Source organism: Quercus robur, chromosome 9 (assembly GCF_932294415.1).
Source record: "Quercus robur chromosome 9, dhQueRobu3.1, whole genome shotgun sequence".
In the NCBI taxonomy this organism is placed as follows: domain Eukaryota; kingdom Viridiplantae; phylum Streptophyta; class Magnoliopsida; order Fagales; family Fagaceae; genus Quercus; species Quercus robur.
Window position 1 is genome coordinate 54,958,556 of NC_065542.1, and position 21,332 is coordinate 54,979,887.

The window sequence follows — 21,332 nt, forward strand, 5'->3', positions numbered from 1 at the left end:
GTCCTTTTCTTTGGCATTCCAATCATAAGTAAATCCTTTCAACAATCTGCATCTATCATGAGCAATAAAGAAAGTGTATCATTTTCCACAAAAACTCTTTGAACTTAGCTGATGCATATAGTATAAAGGGGAAATTCATAAAGTGGCAGATGTATATCAACACCCAAATTCTGCCAACAACCCAGCCGGATATGGATACGTTGGATGGGACCATCTCAAAGCACTGTACTGGTTACCAAGCTGTATCTATACACACCTTAAAGGTAGTAGCAAGCAATTGCGATGTTAGCTTGCTTGTCTCTTCCACTACCCATTATAATATTAGCAACTTGCTTTCCTAAAGAGATGTCAGATCCTACCCTGATATTTCAACACACCAGCTGTGAAAAATCCAGCAAAGAGAAAGGAAATCTTTGCACATTGGCTGCACCAGTAGTCACCACATGAGCAGATCCCATTCTTGAAGTGATGAAATCGCTTCACATCCCTCACAACAATCTCTCTGTTCACAATTTTCGTAATGAACTTGGTTGCTTCATGGCAATCCCCACACACCCTAAGGTTCTTTAGGACCAGTAATCTGGTTCCAGGCCCTGTGTTTAAGAGACCAAAAGCAATAGCAAGCCTCTCACTGTGATTACATAACATTTTTTCTTTGACTTCCTCATCAAGGGAATGCAACACAAATTCAGTCTTTGGGACATATCCAATAGCCCTCATTTCATGATCCAACTTATCCAAAAGTTGCACCATATTCTCATATTGATGATGGCTCTTATCTTCCATAAGAAAAGCATGAAGTTTTCCTTTCACTTCCACTACACTATACCCTGGCACTTTCTTCATCCCCGTCTTTTTCATGATTTTTCTAACACTAGCTACATCATCCCACTTCCTCGCCTTTGCATAGTAGTTTGAGACCAAAGAATAAATTCCCAGGTCATCTGGATTTAACTCAAGAACCTTTTTTGCAGCCATCTCTCCAATCAACAACTTGCCATTTTTGCAGCAACCTGCCAGGAGAGCAACCCAAACAGCAAGCCCCGGTTCAGCATTCATGGAATCTATTAGCTCACAAGCCTCTTCAACTCGACCTGCACGAGCCAAAAGATCAACCATACAAACATAATGCTTTTCCGTTGGAGGGACCTTATATTCACTAACCATACGATTAAACCAGTATTGACCTTCTTCCACAAGACCTGAGTGACTGAAGGCCGAGAGAAGGGAAGAAAAAGTAGCATGATCTGGTTTTAGATTTGTTTTTGTCATCTCTAGGAAGAGAGACAGAGCTTCTTTTCCATGCCCATGAATTCCATAGCTGGTTATCATTGCATTCCAAGAGATTGAGTCTTTGGAGTTTATCTGATCAAAGAGAGTGCGTGCCCAAGAAAGTGCTCCACATTTTGAATACATGTCAATCACTGCAGTACCTAAAACTCTATCAAAATCAAGCCTTCTCACAATATATCCGTGTATAGATTTACCCAATTTCAAAAACCCAACTTGGGTACATGCTAGAAGTGCACTTACAAGAGACACCAAATCTGGTCTGTATCCACAACCCTGCATCTCTACCAATAAATCAAGTGCATTCCCTGCAAAACCATTTTGAGCAAAGCCAGATATCAATGCACCCCAAGATATGACATTCTTACAAGGCATATTCTTGAAAACATGACAAGCGAGCTTCAAATGTCCATTCTTGGCATACATATCCACGGGGCTAGTTTGAACTACAACATCCATAGGAAGATCTTTCCTAATCAAATACCCATGAACAGAAAGACCCAATTTTAAGTCCCCAAGATTTGCACAAGCCTGTGTCAACCCCACCATCACAACCGCATCTCCTTCCATTCCCTCCTTTTGCATTCGCCTATACATATCAACCGCTTCAATTGGCCGCCCACTCTGCGCAAACCCACTTATCATAGTTGTCCAACAGACAAGATCCCTTCTCAGCATCCAATCAAAGACCACGATTGCTTCATCCATCTTCCCACACTTTGCATACAAATTCAAAACAGAAGATCCAACAAACACATCAAACTCAAACCCACAATCCATCGCTCTACACCAAATTTCCTCCCCTGTTTTCAAATCCAACAACCTCGTGCACGCCTTGAGGGCCACCGTGAAAGTTGAGCTATCGGGTCTAACACCTTCCAAAATCATTTGACGATATAAATTCAGAACTTCAACTGGGTACTCAATACGCGAATACGCAACGATCATGGCATTCCATGCACCTACGCCTCTTTGAGGCAATACATCAAACACTTTTCGGGCAGATTTAATGTCGCCTATATTTGCGTAGGATGTCATGAGTCCACCATTGGAGCTTCCATGCATGAAGAGGCCGGTCAAGAGCATGAGTGCATGGGCTTTAGATATTGATGCTTTGTCTTTACAGACTAGGAGGAGAGGTCTAAGACGGTTTGGGCATGGAATGAAATGCATGTATGTATACGAAGCTGATTTTCTTAACTCTATTGTTACTGTAGAGTTTTAGATTATAGCCGTCGGTAAAAAGACAATAGAAGAAATGGCACGTGTTAGAGCATCCACAGCAGATGTGGCAAAAATTATGCTATTTTACAACATCAAAGACCTACTTTATTATTTTACCACACCATTTTACAACATCCCATTTATCAGATGTTTTATTATACAATTCTATACATTAAAATAATATTTCCTACACATTAAAATAATATATACAACTCATCAAACACAATCAACAGCCACTGCAAACAACCAACAGCCACCACCACACAACCACCACCACTTTGATTGATCAATACCCAGCCACAACCACGGCCCCACGCCGCCACTGCACCACCACGACCCAAACAATCAACGACACAAACCCATTACAAAATCACCCCAAACAACCACGGCCCCACGCCGGACCCCATTACAAATCACCCCAACGATCAACGACACCAACCCAGGCACGATCGCCGCCACTGCACCACTACGACCCAAACAATCAACGACACAAACCCAGGCACGATCGCCGCCACTGCACCACCACAACCCAAACAATCAATGACACAAACCCATTACAAAATCACCCCAAACAACCACGGCCCCACGCCGGACCCCATACAAATCACCCCAACACTACTGCCATCGTCGTCGCCACCGCCGCCGCCGCCTCTGCCGCCGCAGCCACAATCCATTGCAAAACAAAACCCAGAAAACAATCCGATCAACTCAAACCCACTAGCACCGGCGACCCACGATCAAGATCTCACCTCACCTCAACGTCGATGCCCACGATCGTGACGAACACACCGATCTCACCTCAACGTTGATGCCCACGTCGATTCCGATCGATGATGACGATGACGATGCCTGGAGAGATCGGCGATGACGATGCAAAATGCAACCGGTGAGAGATCGACGATGACGATCGGCGATGAAGGATCGGCGATGACGATCGGCGATGATGGATTGGCGATGACAGACGTGAGAGAGAAGAGAATCGGTGAGAGAGAACAGAGGTGAGAGAGGAGAGAAAATAATAAACTGAAGAGAGAGGAGAGAGAGAAGAGAATAAAAAAATATTATTCAGTATACCATTTTTGTCCGTACAGTGGCAAATATAAAACGGTACTGTTCATATGTGGTATAATTTTTACCATTTGGAACATCTGATAAAGCTCTATTTTTGTGTTTGGTGTGCTAAATGTGCCAAAAATTTGGCATTTGGCACATTTAGCACATCTGCTGCGGGTGCTCTTATAATTAAAAGATCCAAACTCATTATTGTTATAATTTTTTAATTACATTCTATCACATGAGGTTGGTTTAAGGGAATGACATTTTATGGTTTGAAGAGAAAAACCGAAAAAGCACTCTCTTGAGGCATGGAGGAATACATTTCAGTCCAAACCGAAAAAGCACTCTCTTGGGTTCATCCTTTGAAATCTGAAAAAATTAACACAGTTCATGGTTAACACTTTCATAAGAATCTCTAACTAAAGTTTAAACATGGTTAGTAAAAATTAATTGATAAATTTAGAATAAAAATGTATAATTTATCAAGCACCAAAACTCTTGCAACAACAAATCCCTCCATAATTCGTTGTAAAAAGATAAAAATAATAATAATAAGCAAAATTCACACTTAATATTTTAATATACATTTTAATTAAAAATTTAAAACATTAAATTTTAATTACTAAAACAAGATAATTTTGGAAACTTGCCTTGCCCTTAAGTAAAGGGCAAGTTAGTACACAATATTTTTAATATCAATTTAATAAAATTTAGTTAATTGGATGTTAATGGGGGAAAACGTTTTTTTCCTTCAAGTTTGAGTAGAGAGTTATCTCCTAAAATCTCAAGGAAGTGAAGTGTAATTACTCCAATTTTTTTTTAAACAAAATATTAATGGTGACCAAACTAATCATTTTTTTTTTTAAATATAGATAGTGATAGAATTTGAATTTATGATGTCACTTCTTAATCATTTTTTTTTAAGAATAAATTCCATTAACATATTCTGAGATTTGATCTAATGCCAACTAGATCCAAAACTTTTCAAAACTGATCAATTTGATCTAGATAAGCTATTTCCAAATGAACACATCTCTATTTGGAAACAACTTATCTAGCATTTTGCTGGAAATTTTTTATTAAAGTGTGCTAAAGTATAATTATACCTTGAAAAAGTAAGAAAAATAAGAAAAATTGAGGTGCTATTTTGAAATCAGGTTCCTTATTAAAGGATATTTAATAGTAATAGACTTTGCTAATTAAAATTTCTGGAACTCATCAAACTAATTTGTCTACTAAAGAATTGGAATTGACAAAAAGTTATAAAACCAGGTTTCTATTTTCCTTCCAATAATTGTATGTTTATATAACTTTTGACATTTATAAAATGATTTTTTTTTTCTTTTGAAAAGTATGACACTTTCTAAAAGTGAAAATAAAATCAGGGAATTGAAAGCTTCAAGTAAATCAAGGGATTGGAATAATCAATTATATATATATATATATATATATATATATATTCAAATGTTTACTTGTAATAAATTGATTAATGACCTATTTTCAAATTTTGTAAAAGGAAAATATGAAAGCAGTCTAAACTCTAAAGTTCCTAGAAAACTAATTAAACATATGGGAAAAAAATTTATATTAACACTAAATATAGAGCATAAAATTATTTTCTAAATCTACATTTATTTAGTCTCTACAAAAATTTCCAAAGGTCAAGAAGAATAAATGACAATAATGAATGCAATTTACACATAAAAACTATTATAAAATACAAAATAAATAAATTTAAGTTTATATTTCTACATTTAAAATTTGTATTTCCATAATATATTTCTCCATCTAAGGCCTAAGCACCCTAGAAAATATATAAACCCATAATTCTACTTGCTTGTAGAAAAATTTTAGTTCTTTCTCCTCCCTCTTAACATAGCTGTCGTTGGGGAACAACAAATTACATTGGTAAAATTATATGGAACAACGAAATTTCAAATTAAAATTTTCAAAAAGTGTAAATAAATAAATATTTTAGGAAATTTGACTTAAATATGATGGCATTCCACACTTTATCATAACAAGTTACCACCAAACGAATGAATAGGAATAATTATTCCTTTCTAGCTCTGTCTATTCTTTGTAATTCTTATTTCTATTACAATGTACCAAACATGCCCTTAGTAACGTTCCATATACATTAGATTGTTTTAAGTTGATTGCATCAAATAGTTCGTTGCTTCTTGCTACAAGTAGGAGTGTCCAACCCAGCTGCAAGCCCAATCCTCCCACCAAACCCGACCAGACCTAATGTCACCCGATCTGGTTGTTAAGGAGGTTAGCTACAAGTCTCGACCCTTAAAAACTCGATGCCACTGAGTCAGTTGTAGGTCTCCTCCCCCAAAACCCAAGCAACCAGATCCAACCAAAAATACATAAATTCTAGCAATTTTTCAAGCTTTCTAGCAACTTTTCCAACTAGATACTTGGATTTCGATGATCATCACAACTAGACCCAATGGAGATACACCATATTCGACAGAAATTCATTAGATCCAACGAATTTTCTGTACAATTTGGCGAAAAACTCTTTGGATCTAACAAGATCTCCACCAGAACTAGTGAAATCTTGCCGCTCCTCCTTTTTCTGGCAAGGCTACCCGAACCTACCAGCCCAATATCCTTACGTGTTGGTTATGGGTTTGGTAGTTCCCCACCCAATTTGATCAATTCAATTGTGGGTTAATCACAAACTTGACCAAACTGACCCGTGGACAGCCCTAGCTACAAGTAGCTACAAAATCTCAAATATTACAATGAGAACCAATAAATTGAACTTACATTTGAATCTAGAGTAGTTTACATTTCCCTTCTAGGATGACTATATATCTGTGTGTGTGTGTGTGTATTAATAGGTAAAGCGGAGAGAAAATCCAATTAGGTTTTAAATTGGATTCCAATTGTTATTTAATTTTGCGCCATGTGTTCTATTTAAGTTTTTTTAATTTTTGTTCTAGGTCAGTTAATGAGGTGCAAAAAATGAAGGGTCTAAACAAAAAACAAAAAAGAAAGAAAAAAAGAAAGAGTAAACTCATGTATATATCCAAAAGAAATTAAAATAAATAAAATTAAGAGAGAGAGAGCGAGAGAGTGTAATTTGAATCCATATATGTGTGTAATTGTATTTTTTTTTTTTTATTGTACAGTGCATATGCATGGGTTATACGCTAATTTTTGTAATTGCAAAAACCATCACTAGTGAAAACTATACTTGCAAAAACAACGACAACTATGAGTACCTGGCCATCAACCTATCGCAACTCTTCTAATTTGTCCAGATTTTAGACTTGCTGTGAACACATATATGATAATAAGCATAGAAACTTATGATATTAGTGAAAAATATGAACATTTACAAAATGAAACTCTATTGATGCAGCCCAATTAAACAAGCTGTTTTCCATACAATCATCATAAACATTTTAACGCCCACATCACATCTGGGTCACAAACATGTTTAAATCCTCTTAAACATTTTAAGTTATCTGCTTCGAAAAAAAACATCTGAATATATGGAACCACAACATGATCGGTTAATAGACTCTAAAAACCCAACAAGGAATGATAAATAAAAAATAAATTAAAATCAATAGAAGTGATAGACTTTTAAATTTTCTATATTTTTTTCTTTTTCTTTTTTTTTTTTTGGAGAAAATTTGAATTTTCTATCTAATTATCAAAATAATAGTTTTTTTTTTTTGAGGAATATAATTTTCTATCTAATTATCAATATAAGAGTCTTTCAAGCTTATCTTGTAGGGATTATTTCACGTGGTCAAGTACATAATAATAAATGGGGACCAACTCCTAGAATTCAATTGAAGCTCATTTTATGACCAATCGCAATTAAGTTTTCAATCAATATCTAGGTCAAAAGTCAAAACCCTAATTTACATCACATGAAATTACTGATTTTGCCTCCTAATTCAAATAATGGAAAAGCATTCTGTATCAAATGATACCATGTTATCCGTATCAAATCTAATAAATGAGAGACATGTATACAAAAATAATTACCCACTAACAGATGTCTTTCATTTGATATTGTTGATATGGTATTGTTTGATACCAAATACTAGGAGTGTCAATGTTCAACCCAACCCGTGAACACGACACAAACCCAACAGGAGTTTTTGCGGGTTAGGGTTAGGCCTTAGTGGGTTTGGGTCATAAACAGGTTAACTCGAAAGTAATACGATAAAAAAAGAAACAGGTCATAAGAAGGTTAACCCGCATAACCCGCAATAAACACATTTGACACGCCAATTTATTTGTGTCAACCTAAAATGACCCATTTAACGCAACCCGTTTAACTTGTATAATAAACAAATATTCATTTTATTTTAAATTTGTCAAATACCTTTTATATCCAACCTATATTTTAAACTTAAAATGAAAAGTGAGTAATTACAAAAAACTTACAAGTATAATTGGAAATTGAAACTTTACAAATTTTACGTACCCTAATATATATAATTGGAAATTGAACTATATTATTTTAAATGTGAGTTGAAAACTTGAAGTGTATGCACTACTTTAGAATGCAAAAAAATATTTATTTCTAGATAGATATTATATTTAATATAAAGCAAGTTAAAATGGGTTGTGTCACATTCTTGTCAACCCAACACGACCTGTTTATTAAGCATATTAAGTGGATTGGATTAGGTCAACCCACCTCATTAATAGGTTGGGTTAGGGTTGAAAGATTATGACATGATTATTAAATGGGTTGGGTTAGGATTGAACAATTTAGTCAAATACCCCTACCTCGATACAACATGAACTCGACACGCTAACCTGAATTAACACCCCTATCAAATACCTTCTCCAAATAATGGCTTTTTTGGAATAAAAATACTAGCTAATTGAGATTAGAATTGCCTTTTTATTTGTTCTTTTCATACCTGACATGTAAAACTACCACTTTACCCTTTGAATCTTTTCTCTAAATTAAATTATCCAATGGGCATTCACGTCAAGAGATTTATGATTTAACTAACACCTCGTGGTATTTTTAATAATAATGTCCATGGTTTATATTAAAAAAAAAAAATCCTCTCCCAACTATTAAATTATCAACCAAAAAAAAAAATATATCTAAAACCATAAAGCAAAAGATTCATCATTTATCCAAAAAATAAATAATATATATAGTTTTCATTCTATATATTTGTATCTCATCATCAATGACCATTAGGTCAAATGATACTTTTGATTTTTTCAAATAAAACAAGTCAGGTTCAAATTATTCATTTTCTACTTAAAATGTGTGTATCTATATAAATGTTAAGGTTAATGGATTATGATATTTACAATAAATTTTATATCAATAACATTATAAATTACTTCCTAAAAAAATTATAATTGTACTTTTTTTAATTAATATGGACCAGCAATATTGAAGCATTAAGTGCAAGTTGATGCTTTTTGTACATGCTTGCACTCCATTAGAAAGCTAGTGATGTGCACTTATCTTTTCTTTTTTTATCATTTTAGAACAATCTTTAAGGAAGCAACCCTATGCCACTCATGATCCTGATTCTCCACAACAACAACAAAAAATAAAAAATAAAAATTGAGAGGCCATGATCCATCGCATATATAACCGGTTATGCATTTTTATTCTCAGTGAGTTGTGTTTTCTGCCACAAGACAACCTGCGCCACTAGAGAAAAGCGAGGCAGCTAACTTGTTTCCCATATAAAACTATAAATAGTATCATCACATTATAAACACTAGTATCATTTTTAATTATTAGAAATGATAAATTTATATTACAATTAATATTATTAATTTCTCACCAAGTGTATAGTGTATAATAAATCATTTTACTTTTTTTTTTTTTTTTTTTTTTTTTTTGGTGTTTAAGGAAAATGCTTTCTTTTTTCTTTTCTTTTTTTTGAGAAACAAGGAAAATGTTAAAAGTGCTACAATTTTTACTCCATCAAGCTTACAAATTAATGTGACAATATATGTGATTAATGGATTTTTTTTGAAAGAGTGATTGGTGAACTACCTAATAAATGAATGTTTGAAATGTGTTTTGGTAATCGGTGACACATCAATTTGTAAAATCTATGTAATAAAAATTGCAACATTCATCGAATTACTTTGCATTTTAAAAGATGACATATTAATTTATAGAACTAGTTGAGTAAAACTTTGTTTAGTAAAGTTTTTACTCTGCTGTACCCAACATAAGTTCTACAAAGGATTTATTACCCAAAAAAAAAAAAAAAAATAGTATGGATGAACATGATAATTAATGTTCTTATTGCAATGTCAATAATATAATAAATAAAATTTTTAACTACTTTTTATTTGTTTAAAAGTCAACACATCAATTTCTAAGGTTTAAATTTAAAACATTATTGTAGGTTCCAATTAATACCATGACTTTTGAGTGGAGTTTATGGTATATCTTTATGTTAGAACCTCTTTCTCTCTCTCTTGTGTGTGTGTGTGTTTGTTTCTCAAAAAAAAAAAAAAAAAAACCTAGTGTTTATTTGTTGTCAAATGAGAAATTTGAAGTTCAATCCCTACTTATAACAAAAACCAGCCGTGTCTATTCAGCCAAAAAAAAAAAAAAAAAACCAACGGTGTCTTGGTCTAATAAAAAACAATCATTTGGAGCAAATGCCACTAATTTAAAATACTATCATACATATAATAAAAAAATTAACTATTTGGCATAAAATACTAGGATGGAATACAAAGGTGCAAAAGCGGGAATACAATGACAAATGCAATAACGGATTGGGTGTTTGTCCTTACTCCGATGGACACTTTTGTTGCATCCTCACAAAAAAAATGGAATTAAGCGTTCTTCTATCTTTTTTGGATAACTCATAATTTTTTACTGCTACAAACAGAAACACTTCGAACACTGAGACTTCAGTTAGTCCACTACAAGTCTACAACAAAGGCACCTGCCCTGACCAATACATTAAAAAATCATCTCCATTTGAAAACAGTATTACATCATCCCAACCTAGTTTTACATAGAGATATGAGTCTTCGGACTAAACTACAGCATCAGATTGGTGTTATTCTTACCCAACATCTGCTTTTAAAAAAAATAAAACCAATAACAAACCCAGCTACTTGCAAAACTTTTAAGCAGAAGCCATGAATGATGGAATGTGGTACGCTCCAGATATAAAAGATAACTCTCTTCACTATGATTTCCTTTGAACATCATTCTAAACTTGACATCCTTTCCCACTCTCTTCACTTTGATTTCCTCTGTTTTGACGTCTCCATGGATTCTTGAGTTTCTTTGAGACCATATGTGATAGACATTAGCACACCAAACCACTCTGCACAAGAAACTTCTGAGGCTCTTTCCTTTGATAATCGGCTACCCCCATGAGTGCCTATTGGACCCAAGCACCCGTCTATCATATATCATGATAATATCTACTGACACGTCTGCCCAAGTATCCTATGTATTTTTTGAGAAGTGTAATCAGCTGAAATTTCATCAGACAATGTCACAAAACCGGACCCCCTATGACACATTTTTCTTTCATCCTGAAGCAAAATGCATCACGATATTAGTTATGCTAATAACATATGGGCAAAACCCAAAAAGCATCTAATAATTACTAATATGTATTATATAACACAGAATATGCAATTACAGTACAAAATGAGCTTACATGATGTGCAAATAACAACATGAAAAAACCATGCAATCAATTACAGTTAGTACCAAGAAAAGCCTCTGAGCAACTACTAATTTTCAACTCTCGTCCCAGGATGAATTTGGCAGAACCTCTCATCTGTTTCCAATTGTTGTCACCTCTAAGTGTTCATCATGTGCTCATTTTCCCTCTTGCAGTCATATCTAAAACATCTTAATTTCAGCCATTACTAGTGTTGCACAATATTGAATTTTTGCTATATAGATAAGGTGGTAAAAGTATCACTCTACAAGCAAGCCCATTTTAAAACCTTGAACAAACCCAAGCTGGTTCAACAATACATTTATCACATGCTTCATAGCCATAGCTATGAAGCATTTAGAAAAAAGTTACCAAGCAAAAAGATGCAGTAATATTTTCATCAACTAACCATCCACACATTCTCAATTAAACTAGATAAGCTACTTTTACCTTGGCAAGATACACATCCAAAACATAGCCAAACTGACTGAAATACAACTGCACATTATCAACAGTAGCTTCAATCGGAATACATCCTATGAAAAGCCTCTTTCCCCACTTAGCAGCTGAACATGTCAAAGGCTTAACAGCACAGTCATCAGCAGAAGCAAAACCAACCACCATTTCTGCACAGTCATCAGCAAGTCCTCTTTACATCCAAAAGATAATATTCAATTCACAGGCATCTAATCAGTTACATGAGCATGATGTGCAGGAGAGGCAGAGTCAACAGCAATATGCACATCTCCCACCCCCAAAATAAGTAAAAAAAATAAAATAAAAAAACTGACAGCTTGAGGGCCAATATACCAGCATAACATTGTAAATATTTTCTAATGTACAACAAGGAAATCCATAAAGACCGTAAGCAGAACTATTTGATGTCCTGCAAAATGGAGAACCAAACCAAAAATTAAGAACTATTTGATGTCCTGCAAAATGGAGAACCAAACCAAAAATTAAGGAATAATATGGGCTCATTTAAATCTTGAGGATACATTTTCCTGTGCAGGTTGAGCTGTAGAGAACAGTATGAATCATGCACATGAGATCTATCAACAAAATTCCAAATTGGGACATTCTCCCATTAAAGTGTCTGTGAACACTAGCATTAGGCCCAATATCACACTGATCATATACAGTATGCTTCTCTCAATTGTTACTTCCTATGACCACTTAAAATGATGTGAAGGGCTGGCAATCACATATTCTAATTTAAATTTATTTTCTGTCATTGCCAATCTAATTCAACTATAATCTACAAACAACAATGGTCCCGAACACCTTAAGCTGTCTATTACGTTGTTTATCCAAAGGAATAGAAAATATATACATTTTGGCAATGTTAATCTATCAATTATTGAAGAGTGAATACCCATTTTGCGGTAAAATTTCCCTTTTGTATAAAATTCTTGAACTTCACATCTTCAATAATCAACTTGTTGGGCTATGTGGAGCCTGTTTTGTGTTCAATCCAGTTTGTGATCCGATCTGTCTTGGATGCATTACGTTTTTAAATGAGATTTTTTGTGAGCCTCAATTCATGGAGCAGATGCCTGGACCAGCAAGATCATTATTAGCTTGTTTTGGACCCACTGTTTGGGGTATATTTTTTTTGCTTCAAAATTATGGGTGCCTAAATCATTGTACTATAGCACCTCGGTATTTTTCACCTTGACATAGTGAAAAACACAGCAACTTCGTGAATGTAGGCATATTGCCAAACCACATAAATATTTGTGTAGTGTGGTTGTTCTTTTTTTTTTCCTCAATTTCACATCCCATAGGTTATGGGAATTAGGTTAAATTTTCAACACAACATCCACATCCTATCAATAATTAATTGGTAAGGTAGAGTGCCCAAGTCAATTTGACTTGCAAAAGACCACATATGATCTAAAATTAACTTTTGATGTCCTTAACAAAAGTGCACAGATCTAAGATCAAATCAAACAATAAATAACAGATCATGTAGGAAAGTATTCAACTATGGAAAATTTGATTGACAGGAAAACTAAAAAAGAAGAAAAGTTTTTGTTTTTTAAAATAAGTAAGTGCTAATATGATTGAAAGGATGGAAAAATCATTTCTCACCAAATCACAAAGAGAATAAGAAACAAATGAGATACTTTATTTAAATTTAAGATAGAAGGAAGAGCACAAGAGCACTGAAGGCAACTATGCAAGTAGTGGAAAGTTTGATTTCCCATATCTTTAAGAATGGTATCAGTGCGGTTGTCTCAGTCTCTCAAGGTAAAATTCCTCATTAGAGCTTCTTGTTCTACTGGGTCATGCCTCATAAATCATAATTATAGTTTTGCATTTTTCTTTCACAATTATCAATCATCAATTGACAAATGAGACCCAATTAACAGATAAAAGAGTCCACACAATCCTTTATTGCTTGCTAAAACACTACATATCACCTTGCTGTTAAAAGAATAAGCCCAAATTTCTGCACTATCAAGGTTGGTCAATTTCTAGGAATTGAATCCTTGGTTCTGGGAATTGATGCTTTTCTATTATCAGGTAGTCTAGCCCTATATTGATTTTGTTTATATATTTCAAGGGGTCATGAGTTCATACTTCATTAGTGTAGTCATGGTTCTGTTGGTAAAATATCAAACACCCTTTCAAGGTGAACTTGAAGGACCTAGATTCAAAAAGGCCCTTCTTAAAATCTAGAATCACAATGAGAAATTGCATAGATAAGCACTAAAAAGCAACAATTCTACCTGCTTCTCACAGCCTACATACCTACAACCTCAGCCAAGCCAAAGAGCACATCACTTCATTATTGTGCAATGTACTAGCCATATAACCAACAAATATTGTCTCAAACTTAAATACAAGCCAAAACTGACTATCAAATTACAAAACCAACATGATAGATAGTAGCTTACCTGCTGAACTAGAGCCACCGTAGGGGCGAGGATGACACATATGCCCTTATGGGGCTTCCTTATCAAGTGACCCAGCTCATGTATAAGCAGTACAACAATGTGGTCGTCCCACAACCTATCCCCAAATAAACAAAAATGTTCTCCTCCAAAGCTTTCTGGCATAGCTCCAACTGGTACCTTCAAAAAACATATATACAAAACAACATAAACCACAATAAGGTTCTATTTTCTTGGAAAAATACATTTTATTTAAAGGAAAGGAATTGCCAGCAGAGCCAAAAAATATATATGTGTGTGTGTGTGTTTTGAAGGGAAACCAAAAAATTAAGAACTCAAGAAATAAGTCGGGAACCGCTATTTCAGCCTATATGATTCAAAAGCTTTTTACCCTTTTCACTTTAATTAACCTCAAGTTTCCTTGTAGCCACAGAAATTGCACCAAACCTAGTTCCACTCCATCATCATCAGCATCAACACCACAGACACTCAAAGACAGTGTAGTGGTCGTTGTAGTAAGATCAACTGTGCCATTCAGCATTGCGTAGCCTCTTTGTCTGCTATTGGTTTCGAAATGACAAATAAGATGATGAGAAGTTTTTAATTCCAGATTGTCTAGAATCGTATCTAAATGCTTGTACACTAGAAAAGAAAACAAATTTAACTAAATAAACAAATAAAATAAAAGTTTGTTTAGAGCACAACAATAAAGACTATTCTGATCAACAATAACACAAATAACGATATTTAATTGATAGAAGATAATCTATCAACTACAATATTATAAGAAAAGATAATCCACACACAAACACACCAGGAGTTCTAGACAAAACTTCATTTCTAAAATCAAATGGTTTAAATGAAAAAAATAATTGTAATTAAGTTTCTTATATTGGGATTAAAAAAAAAAACAACAGGAGCCTAATTCAACTATTACAGGCCCAATTCTAGGGCAAACTCAACACAAAATCCGAAAACCAAATAGCAAATTTCCAAAGCTTCATACAACTGAAAAAAAAAATAATAATAATAAAAAATAAAAAATTCATTGACTCCATTTTCAGATTTCAAAAGGGTTAATGTCGTGAAGAAAAACAAAATCACGTGCCTTTTTTTTTTTCAAAAGGGTCCAAATATTCTACTTTCCATTTGATTACACAACAACACTGAAGTGGGGATGCATATATTCAATTGTATTCTCCTATCGAAAATATTGTAGCAAATACTATAGATAGAACAACAAAAGTGCTAATTTTACCCTTTGGCATAACTGAACAAAAATGATGAACACACAATCAATTGCAAACTAGTCTCATAAGAAAGAGAAAAAGGTGACAAAAAAAAATCAAAGAGAAAAAAAAGTTTCTCAACTGTGCAGATTCATCAAAGTTGCCACTTTCACTGGGATTCCTCTTTCCTCACTCACAATCAGAGTCACCTTGTCCTTGCATGCATGAATTCCCAATCCAGTTTTCAATTAGATTAGGGTGCTCTGTCCACTTTGGGTGTGGTGGTTCATCATCACGGCTTTCCTTGATTTTGGTATCTTTCTCTGGATCGCCCCCTAAATCATCATCCTCATAATAAGGAGTGATAGTGCAGCCGCTAGACCCAGGCTTAGTTTGTTTGAGATCTTCAATGTCTTGCTCGAATATCAAATGGGCTCCGCATTTCGTTAACTCCCAGCCTAGGCCTTCGGTTTTAAATGTAACCTCAATTTGGGCGAATTCATTAGCATCCAATTCTTCTTTCCAGCGGCTTTCGAAGTATGTAGAGGGAAAATATTCGATCCAAAGATGATATGATTCAATCTTACCTAATTCCTCCGAAAAACTATGTACCACTCCGAAAAAATCATGTCCGTTGACTACACCGAAACAAAGAATCCCTTGCTGCAGATGAAGTTGGTGATGCTGGCAGACTATAAAAACAACGCACACAACGATTCCCATAAATTTGCTACTTAATAATAAATGTGAAGGCACTTGCAGATTCACTGAAGCCCCCACATTTTGGTACCTAAACCAATTCGGAATTTCACTTCCAGGAATTGTGAGACCTGTAAAACTAATCTCATGATTTTGACAGCATCCCTGAAACAAACAAACCATGACGTTTAGAACTTTACTCACATGCAAGAAAGAGAGAGAGAGAGACAGACAGACAGACCTCAAAGATATAATGTCTTAGACTTGTTGACAACGGGTCACCTTTGCCTTGATTATAAATCAATTTGAGCCCAAAATGATATTCTGGACTTAATGATAATGTGTCCAGTGAGGTACACCTTGTTGCATCAATATAAACCATATTTATTAATGGAAGCTTGGGCAACATTTGAAGTTGAGTGCAACCAGCCAAATCAAGTTCTTCCAAATTAGATAGTTGAATGACACTTTCAGGAAGGCAAACAAAATTGTTTCCTTTTAGATTTAATACTTCTAAAGATGACAACGACCCAAGAGCATTAGGAATCGTTTGAATATTGCAATAACTTAAATCCAAATTCGTCAAAGACCATAAGCCTTGTAAAGAACACTCTAACATGCCCATGGGATCAGGACTTCTTTTTCGTTGCATTAAAGAAAAACTCAAGAGCTTATTGAATGATTTAGATGATAGCCCCACACATCCATGGAGAGATAGTACTTTGAGATTTTTTAAGTGAACAACAGATAAAGGAAGCCCTGTTATAGCAGTTCCACTCAGGTCTAGCTTCTCTAAGCCTTCGATATTACCCAAATTCTCTGGTAGTGTATCAAGTTTTGAGCAGCCAGATAAAGTGAGAATTTTTAGAGACTTCGAACAACAACAGCCAATTGAAAGACTTAAAAGGTTTTTGCATTCTCTTAGATCCAATTCTATAAGGCCAGTTAAATGCTCCATTGATAATGATAGATCTTTTATAGCTGTCTCACTCAAACAAAGTTTCGACAAACGTGACATATTTCCTACAATTTTTGGAAACTTCTTCAGTCTTGGACAACCATCAAGATCGAAAATTTCAAGCGCTTCCAAGCTGATCTTGTGAGGAAGGATTTCAAGACATTCGCAACCATTCAGATCTAATTGAATAAGCTGTTTGAGATCTCCAAGAGATGGGTGAATCTTATATAGTCTTGTACAATGTCGAAGAATCAATCGCTTAAGTTTTGGGGCTCCACTAAGGTCCGGGATCTCAATCAAGTATTGAGAGTCACTTAGATCCATAAGTTTTAACGCATCTAAAATCTGTTGTAAACCAAAAAAAATTATTAGATAAAGTCTAGTATTAAAGAAAAGGAAGAAAATACAAATTCTCTTGAGCAAAAATCTTACCATAATTCCTTTCCACAATTGTATGATGCGACTGCAATGCATTTTGAGTTCAACAAGTTTGTTTGGATGAAAACTAGTTGGCATGGATTTAAAAGGATATCCATACCATTCTATAATGTGTAACTCATTAGAAAGATAACTAAGATCTTTTGGAAGTTGCACATTACCTCTTGTGAGGACTTTTGGAAGTTGCATAGTACCATTTATGAAGCCTTTTGGAAGTTTCTCACTACTAATTTTAAGCAGCCTCAAATTTTTCATCTTTGAGAAGGCTTCAGCACTCAGGTTTTCCACTTTTTGAATGGGTATGTTTACCATTATGCCTTCAACTACCTCTGTTCCCTAATAAGATAAAACAACAAAATTAGAATAATTGGTAAATTGTTAGAAAATTTTATAACAATATATATACTTTTTTAAGTTCAAGTTTGTACTAGTCAACTTACAGAATTATTCTGCAATACATGAATAACATCATCATAAATCCACAACCTACTACGTCTACCAGGTTCTTTAGGAGATTCCCGACGAACGATTTCTTGACCCATATCTTGTAGCAAATCATGCATCCACAAAGTTCCATTGTCATAAATGGTTATGAGAGATTTGTCCATAAGAACACCAATATCGTAGTCTAGAGAATAATAAAAACTTTCCAATATATCTCTTATGCATTCTTTGTTCTCTCCTTTGAAAAAACATGCAATATCTAGAAACAATCCTTTCTCCGAATTTGTAAGCCCATTAAGACTTATTTGAAGTTTATCCAAAATGTTTCTATTAGGTTCTTTTTTTAGTTTATATAGGGCACTTTCCCATTCTTTCAATTTTTTAGCAAACAATGAAGAACCTAAAACTTTAAGAGCTAAAGGAAGGCCTTTAGCATAATTCACAAAGGCCTTAGACAAATTCACATAATTTTCTTCAGGATGAGGTTTATGAAAAGCTTTCCAACTAAAAAGCTGCAAAGCATCATCATTATTCAATTCCTTGGCTGTATATATGTAATCCACACCACATCTTATCAATAAATGGCTATCTCTGCTTGTTACAATGATTCTACTTCCAAGACCAAACCAATCATGCTTCCCTGCCAATGCTTCTAATTGCTCATCTCCATCCACATCATCAAGAATAATAAAAACACTTTTATTACATAATGTATTCCTTACAACATTGCTTCCCTCCCAAAAATCCCACATATTTATTTCACTTTCCATAAGGATCTAAGAAAGAAGTTGTTTTTGTAAAGAAACTAGACCTTGATTTTTAGTTTCTTCTCTAATATTAGCAATAAAGCTTCTACCTTCAAAGTTACCAGAAATTCTTCTATAAATTTCATGTGCAAGGGTTGTTTTGCCCATTCCACCCATCCCACATATCCCAACAAAGCGAACACCACCCAACCCTTCACCTATGTATGAATCCAACATTTCCTTCACACAAGAGTCCATTCCAACAAGGTCTTCAGAAACACATGGGAGTTTGTGATACAACTCACTAAATATCCTTCCAATGATTTTTTGTATAATTATTGATTCATGCCTGCAAAGAAAATAGTAAAACAATAATTTTTATGACACAAATCTAGCTACATTTAGAGACAAAACATTCATCATAAACATAATCTTAGCTTCGTTAAGCCACATTGAGAGTGCCTAATTATAATTAGAAATTCATTACTAGATGTATTATGAGGACAATTTTAGAGCTATTAGGGGCCAAATTTGTCGCAAGGTCTGTGTAAAGTTTATACTTACACGTCTAGAATCTAGTCCTACTAGGATTAGAATAGGGTTAGTCTAGGTTATTCTATAAATAGTTAAATACTCTCTTATCATGTGGCCAAATAGAGAAAAAAAAAAGTTGAGTAATAATAATAACGTATGAGAAATCTACCAAAAAAACAAAGTATATATGGGATTAGAACCTACTTATTATAGACTTTGGAAATAACTACTGATTAAGTAGATGTCTAAACACATTTGTCCTGTGATGAGTCTTGTCATGCTTTTCAGATAAATAAGTATTAGACATTTTGAACTAAAAGGAGGCAAGAATTTGAATTGAGGCATTAAAGGGTCAACTATAAATACCAAACAAATCACTTTAAAGAATGCGGATTAATTGCTAAGTTTGTGTCTTAATTTGTATATATTGAGTAAATCACTAATATACATACACTACCATGCTTCAAACTACCCAAATGTTCTTCAACCAGGGTCCAATTTGATATTATACATAATGTCCTAAGTTCATAATATACATGCAGGAGATAAACAGAAATTTTCTGTGGTTTGATTGACTTGAAAATGTTTTTTTTTTTTTTTTTTTAAATTCTTGCTAGTCCATGGGAAAGTCGGCAAAATTTTAGTGTAGAAAATTAAGATATTGATAATAGTATGATTCGGCAAATCAAAAAGATAATAGTATGAACAAAATTACTCAAGTCAAATGTTACCTATCATCCAAATGCCATCCAGATATATCACCCACATCTTTCAAAGCAGCTTTCCACGCTTGCACATCTTGTGTGTTAATCCTGGTATCTTTCTCATGTTTAGCAAAGGCTTCAGCAAGAATGCCATTCTGGTTCCTTACATCAGAGGGATCCATATGGTAAAAGACAGGTAAAACTGTCAATCCAGTCTCCTTCTTGCATTTAACAATTTTTGCTAGTTCAATTAAGCACCACCTTGAAGAAGCATAGTTTGTTGAGAGAACAACGATAGCATATTTGGACTCCTCTATTGCTTTTAAGAGCTCTTGAGAAATATATTTTCCTCGCTCAAGTTTTTCATCATCCCGGAAAGTGATAATACCCTTTTGTTTCAAAGCAGTATAAAGATGATCTGTGAAATTCATTCGGGTGTCAACACCGCAAAAACTAAGGAACACATGGTATTTCCATGGAGGGCAAGAAGAAAAAGAAGAAGATGATGAAGAAGTTGAAGAGGGGGAGGAGGAAGTTGCTTGAGTGGCCATGGAAGCAATTGGTAACTTACTAGCTTGTTAAGCGATGCGTACCAGAGAGTGTTGCAGACTTAGAGAATGGGAGCAACAATAAGAGATTTAAGTTTCTCTAGCAAGGCTGAGTGAACTTCCAGGTGATTAGCTATGAACTTTTTTTTTGGGTTGAAGACCAGCAATGAAGTTTCCCACTTGCTTTGGTTTTGTCTGTAAAGTTGGCCATTTTCACACCATAAAGTCTGGCTTTAATGGTGTGAAAATATCAAGTTGGCCATTAGTTGTTGTTTAAGCCCGTGGGGCCATGTGGACATATGGTAAGGCAAAAGCAAAATATGCAAAACGACACATTTTATAGAGGCACTCAACTCAAGCACCAATTAATTGTTAAAAACTCATCAAAAAAAAAATTAATTGTTAAAAAAAGCTTTAAACAATTAGAACATTTATATTTTTCTATAGGATTGTGTTGACGGCTCCAGTAAAGTTTTCGTTAACCACAATTTTTTTTACTTTTTCTGACAAAATTTTGTCATTTTTTTTTATAGTTTATGTCATTTTTTCAATTTTTTATAGGTATTATTCGGAATCTTTTTTGACAAAAAAATTTATCTTTTTTTTCTGCACTTAACGAGCACCGATCAGTGTTTGTTAACATTCTCCTCTTCCATTATTTTGGAACGTGAATCCGTTTGTTTATCATTATTATTTTTCTTTTCCGGGCCTTGTTACTGTGCTGACCGTGTCAGACAAGTTAGTGTCATTTCATATTTGTCATTATTGTTTTTTGGACTTTAAAACCCAATTAAATTTGCTGCTTTTTCAAGTGGGGACCATCTGTGCAGACCTTTTCTTTCTTCTTAATTTTATTTTTACTATCAAATTCAAACCAACTTCTGTAGCTTTT

General features: G+C 34.2%; 2 protein-coding genes across 15 annotated transcripts in view; both read right to left on the bottom strand.

The window, feature by feature from the left end:
* Positions 1-21,332, bottom strand: part of LOC126700110 (disease resistance protein RUN1-like) — an 87,478-nt gene that overhangs the window by 22,314 nt on the left and 43,832 nt on the right. For 2 of the 14 annotated variants that reach the window (XR_007647011.1, XR_007647012.1), the window contains exons 6-8: positions 15,512-15,852; positions 14,532-14,700; positions 14,083-14,320 (exon numbers count right to left, since the gene is read on the bottom strand). Coding sequence is in view for 2 of the 14 variants with exons in the window: in XM_050398123.1 (XP_050254080.1) it covers positions 15,559-15,852 (294 nt within the window). In the remaining 12 variants the exon portion in view is untranslated. Of the gene's footprint in view, positions 1-10,384; positions 11,107-11,287; positions 11,423-11,690; positions 11,890-12,615; positions 12,797-14,082; positions 14,321-14,531; positions 14,701-15,216; positions 15,853-21,332 lie in introns of those variants that run through there. The other 12 variants (XR_007647014.1, XR_007647017.1, XR_007647019.1 and 9 more) reach the window with 10 other exon arrangements.
* Positions 264-21,332, bottom strand: part of LOC126700115 (putative pentatricopeptide repeat-containing protein At3g25060, mitochondrial) — a 46,101-nt gene continuing 25,032 nt past the window's right edge. Inside the window, exon 2 of the mRNA XM_050398132.1 lies at positions 264-2,204. Coding sequence (XP_050254089.1) covers positions 349-2,204 — 1,856 coding nt within the window. The 3' untranslated portion in view covers positions 264-348. The remainder of the gene's footprint in view (positions 2,205-21,332) is intronic.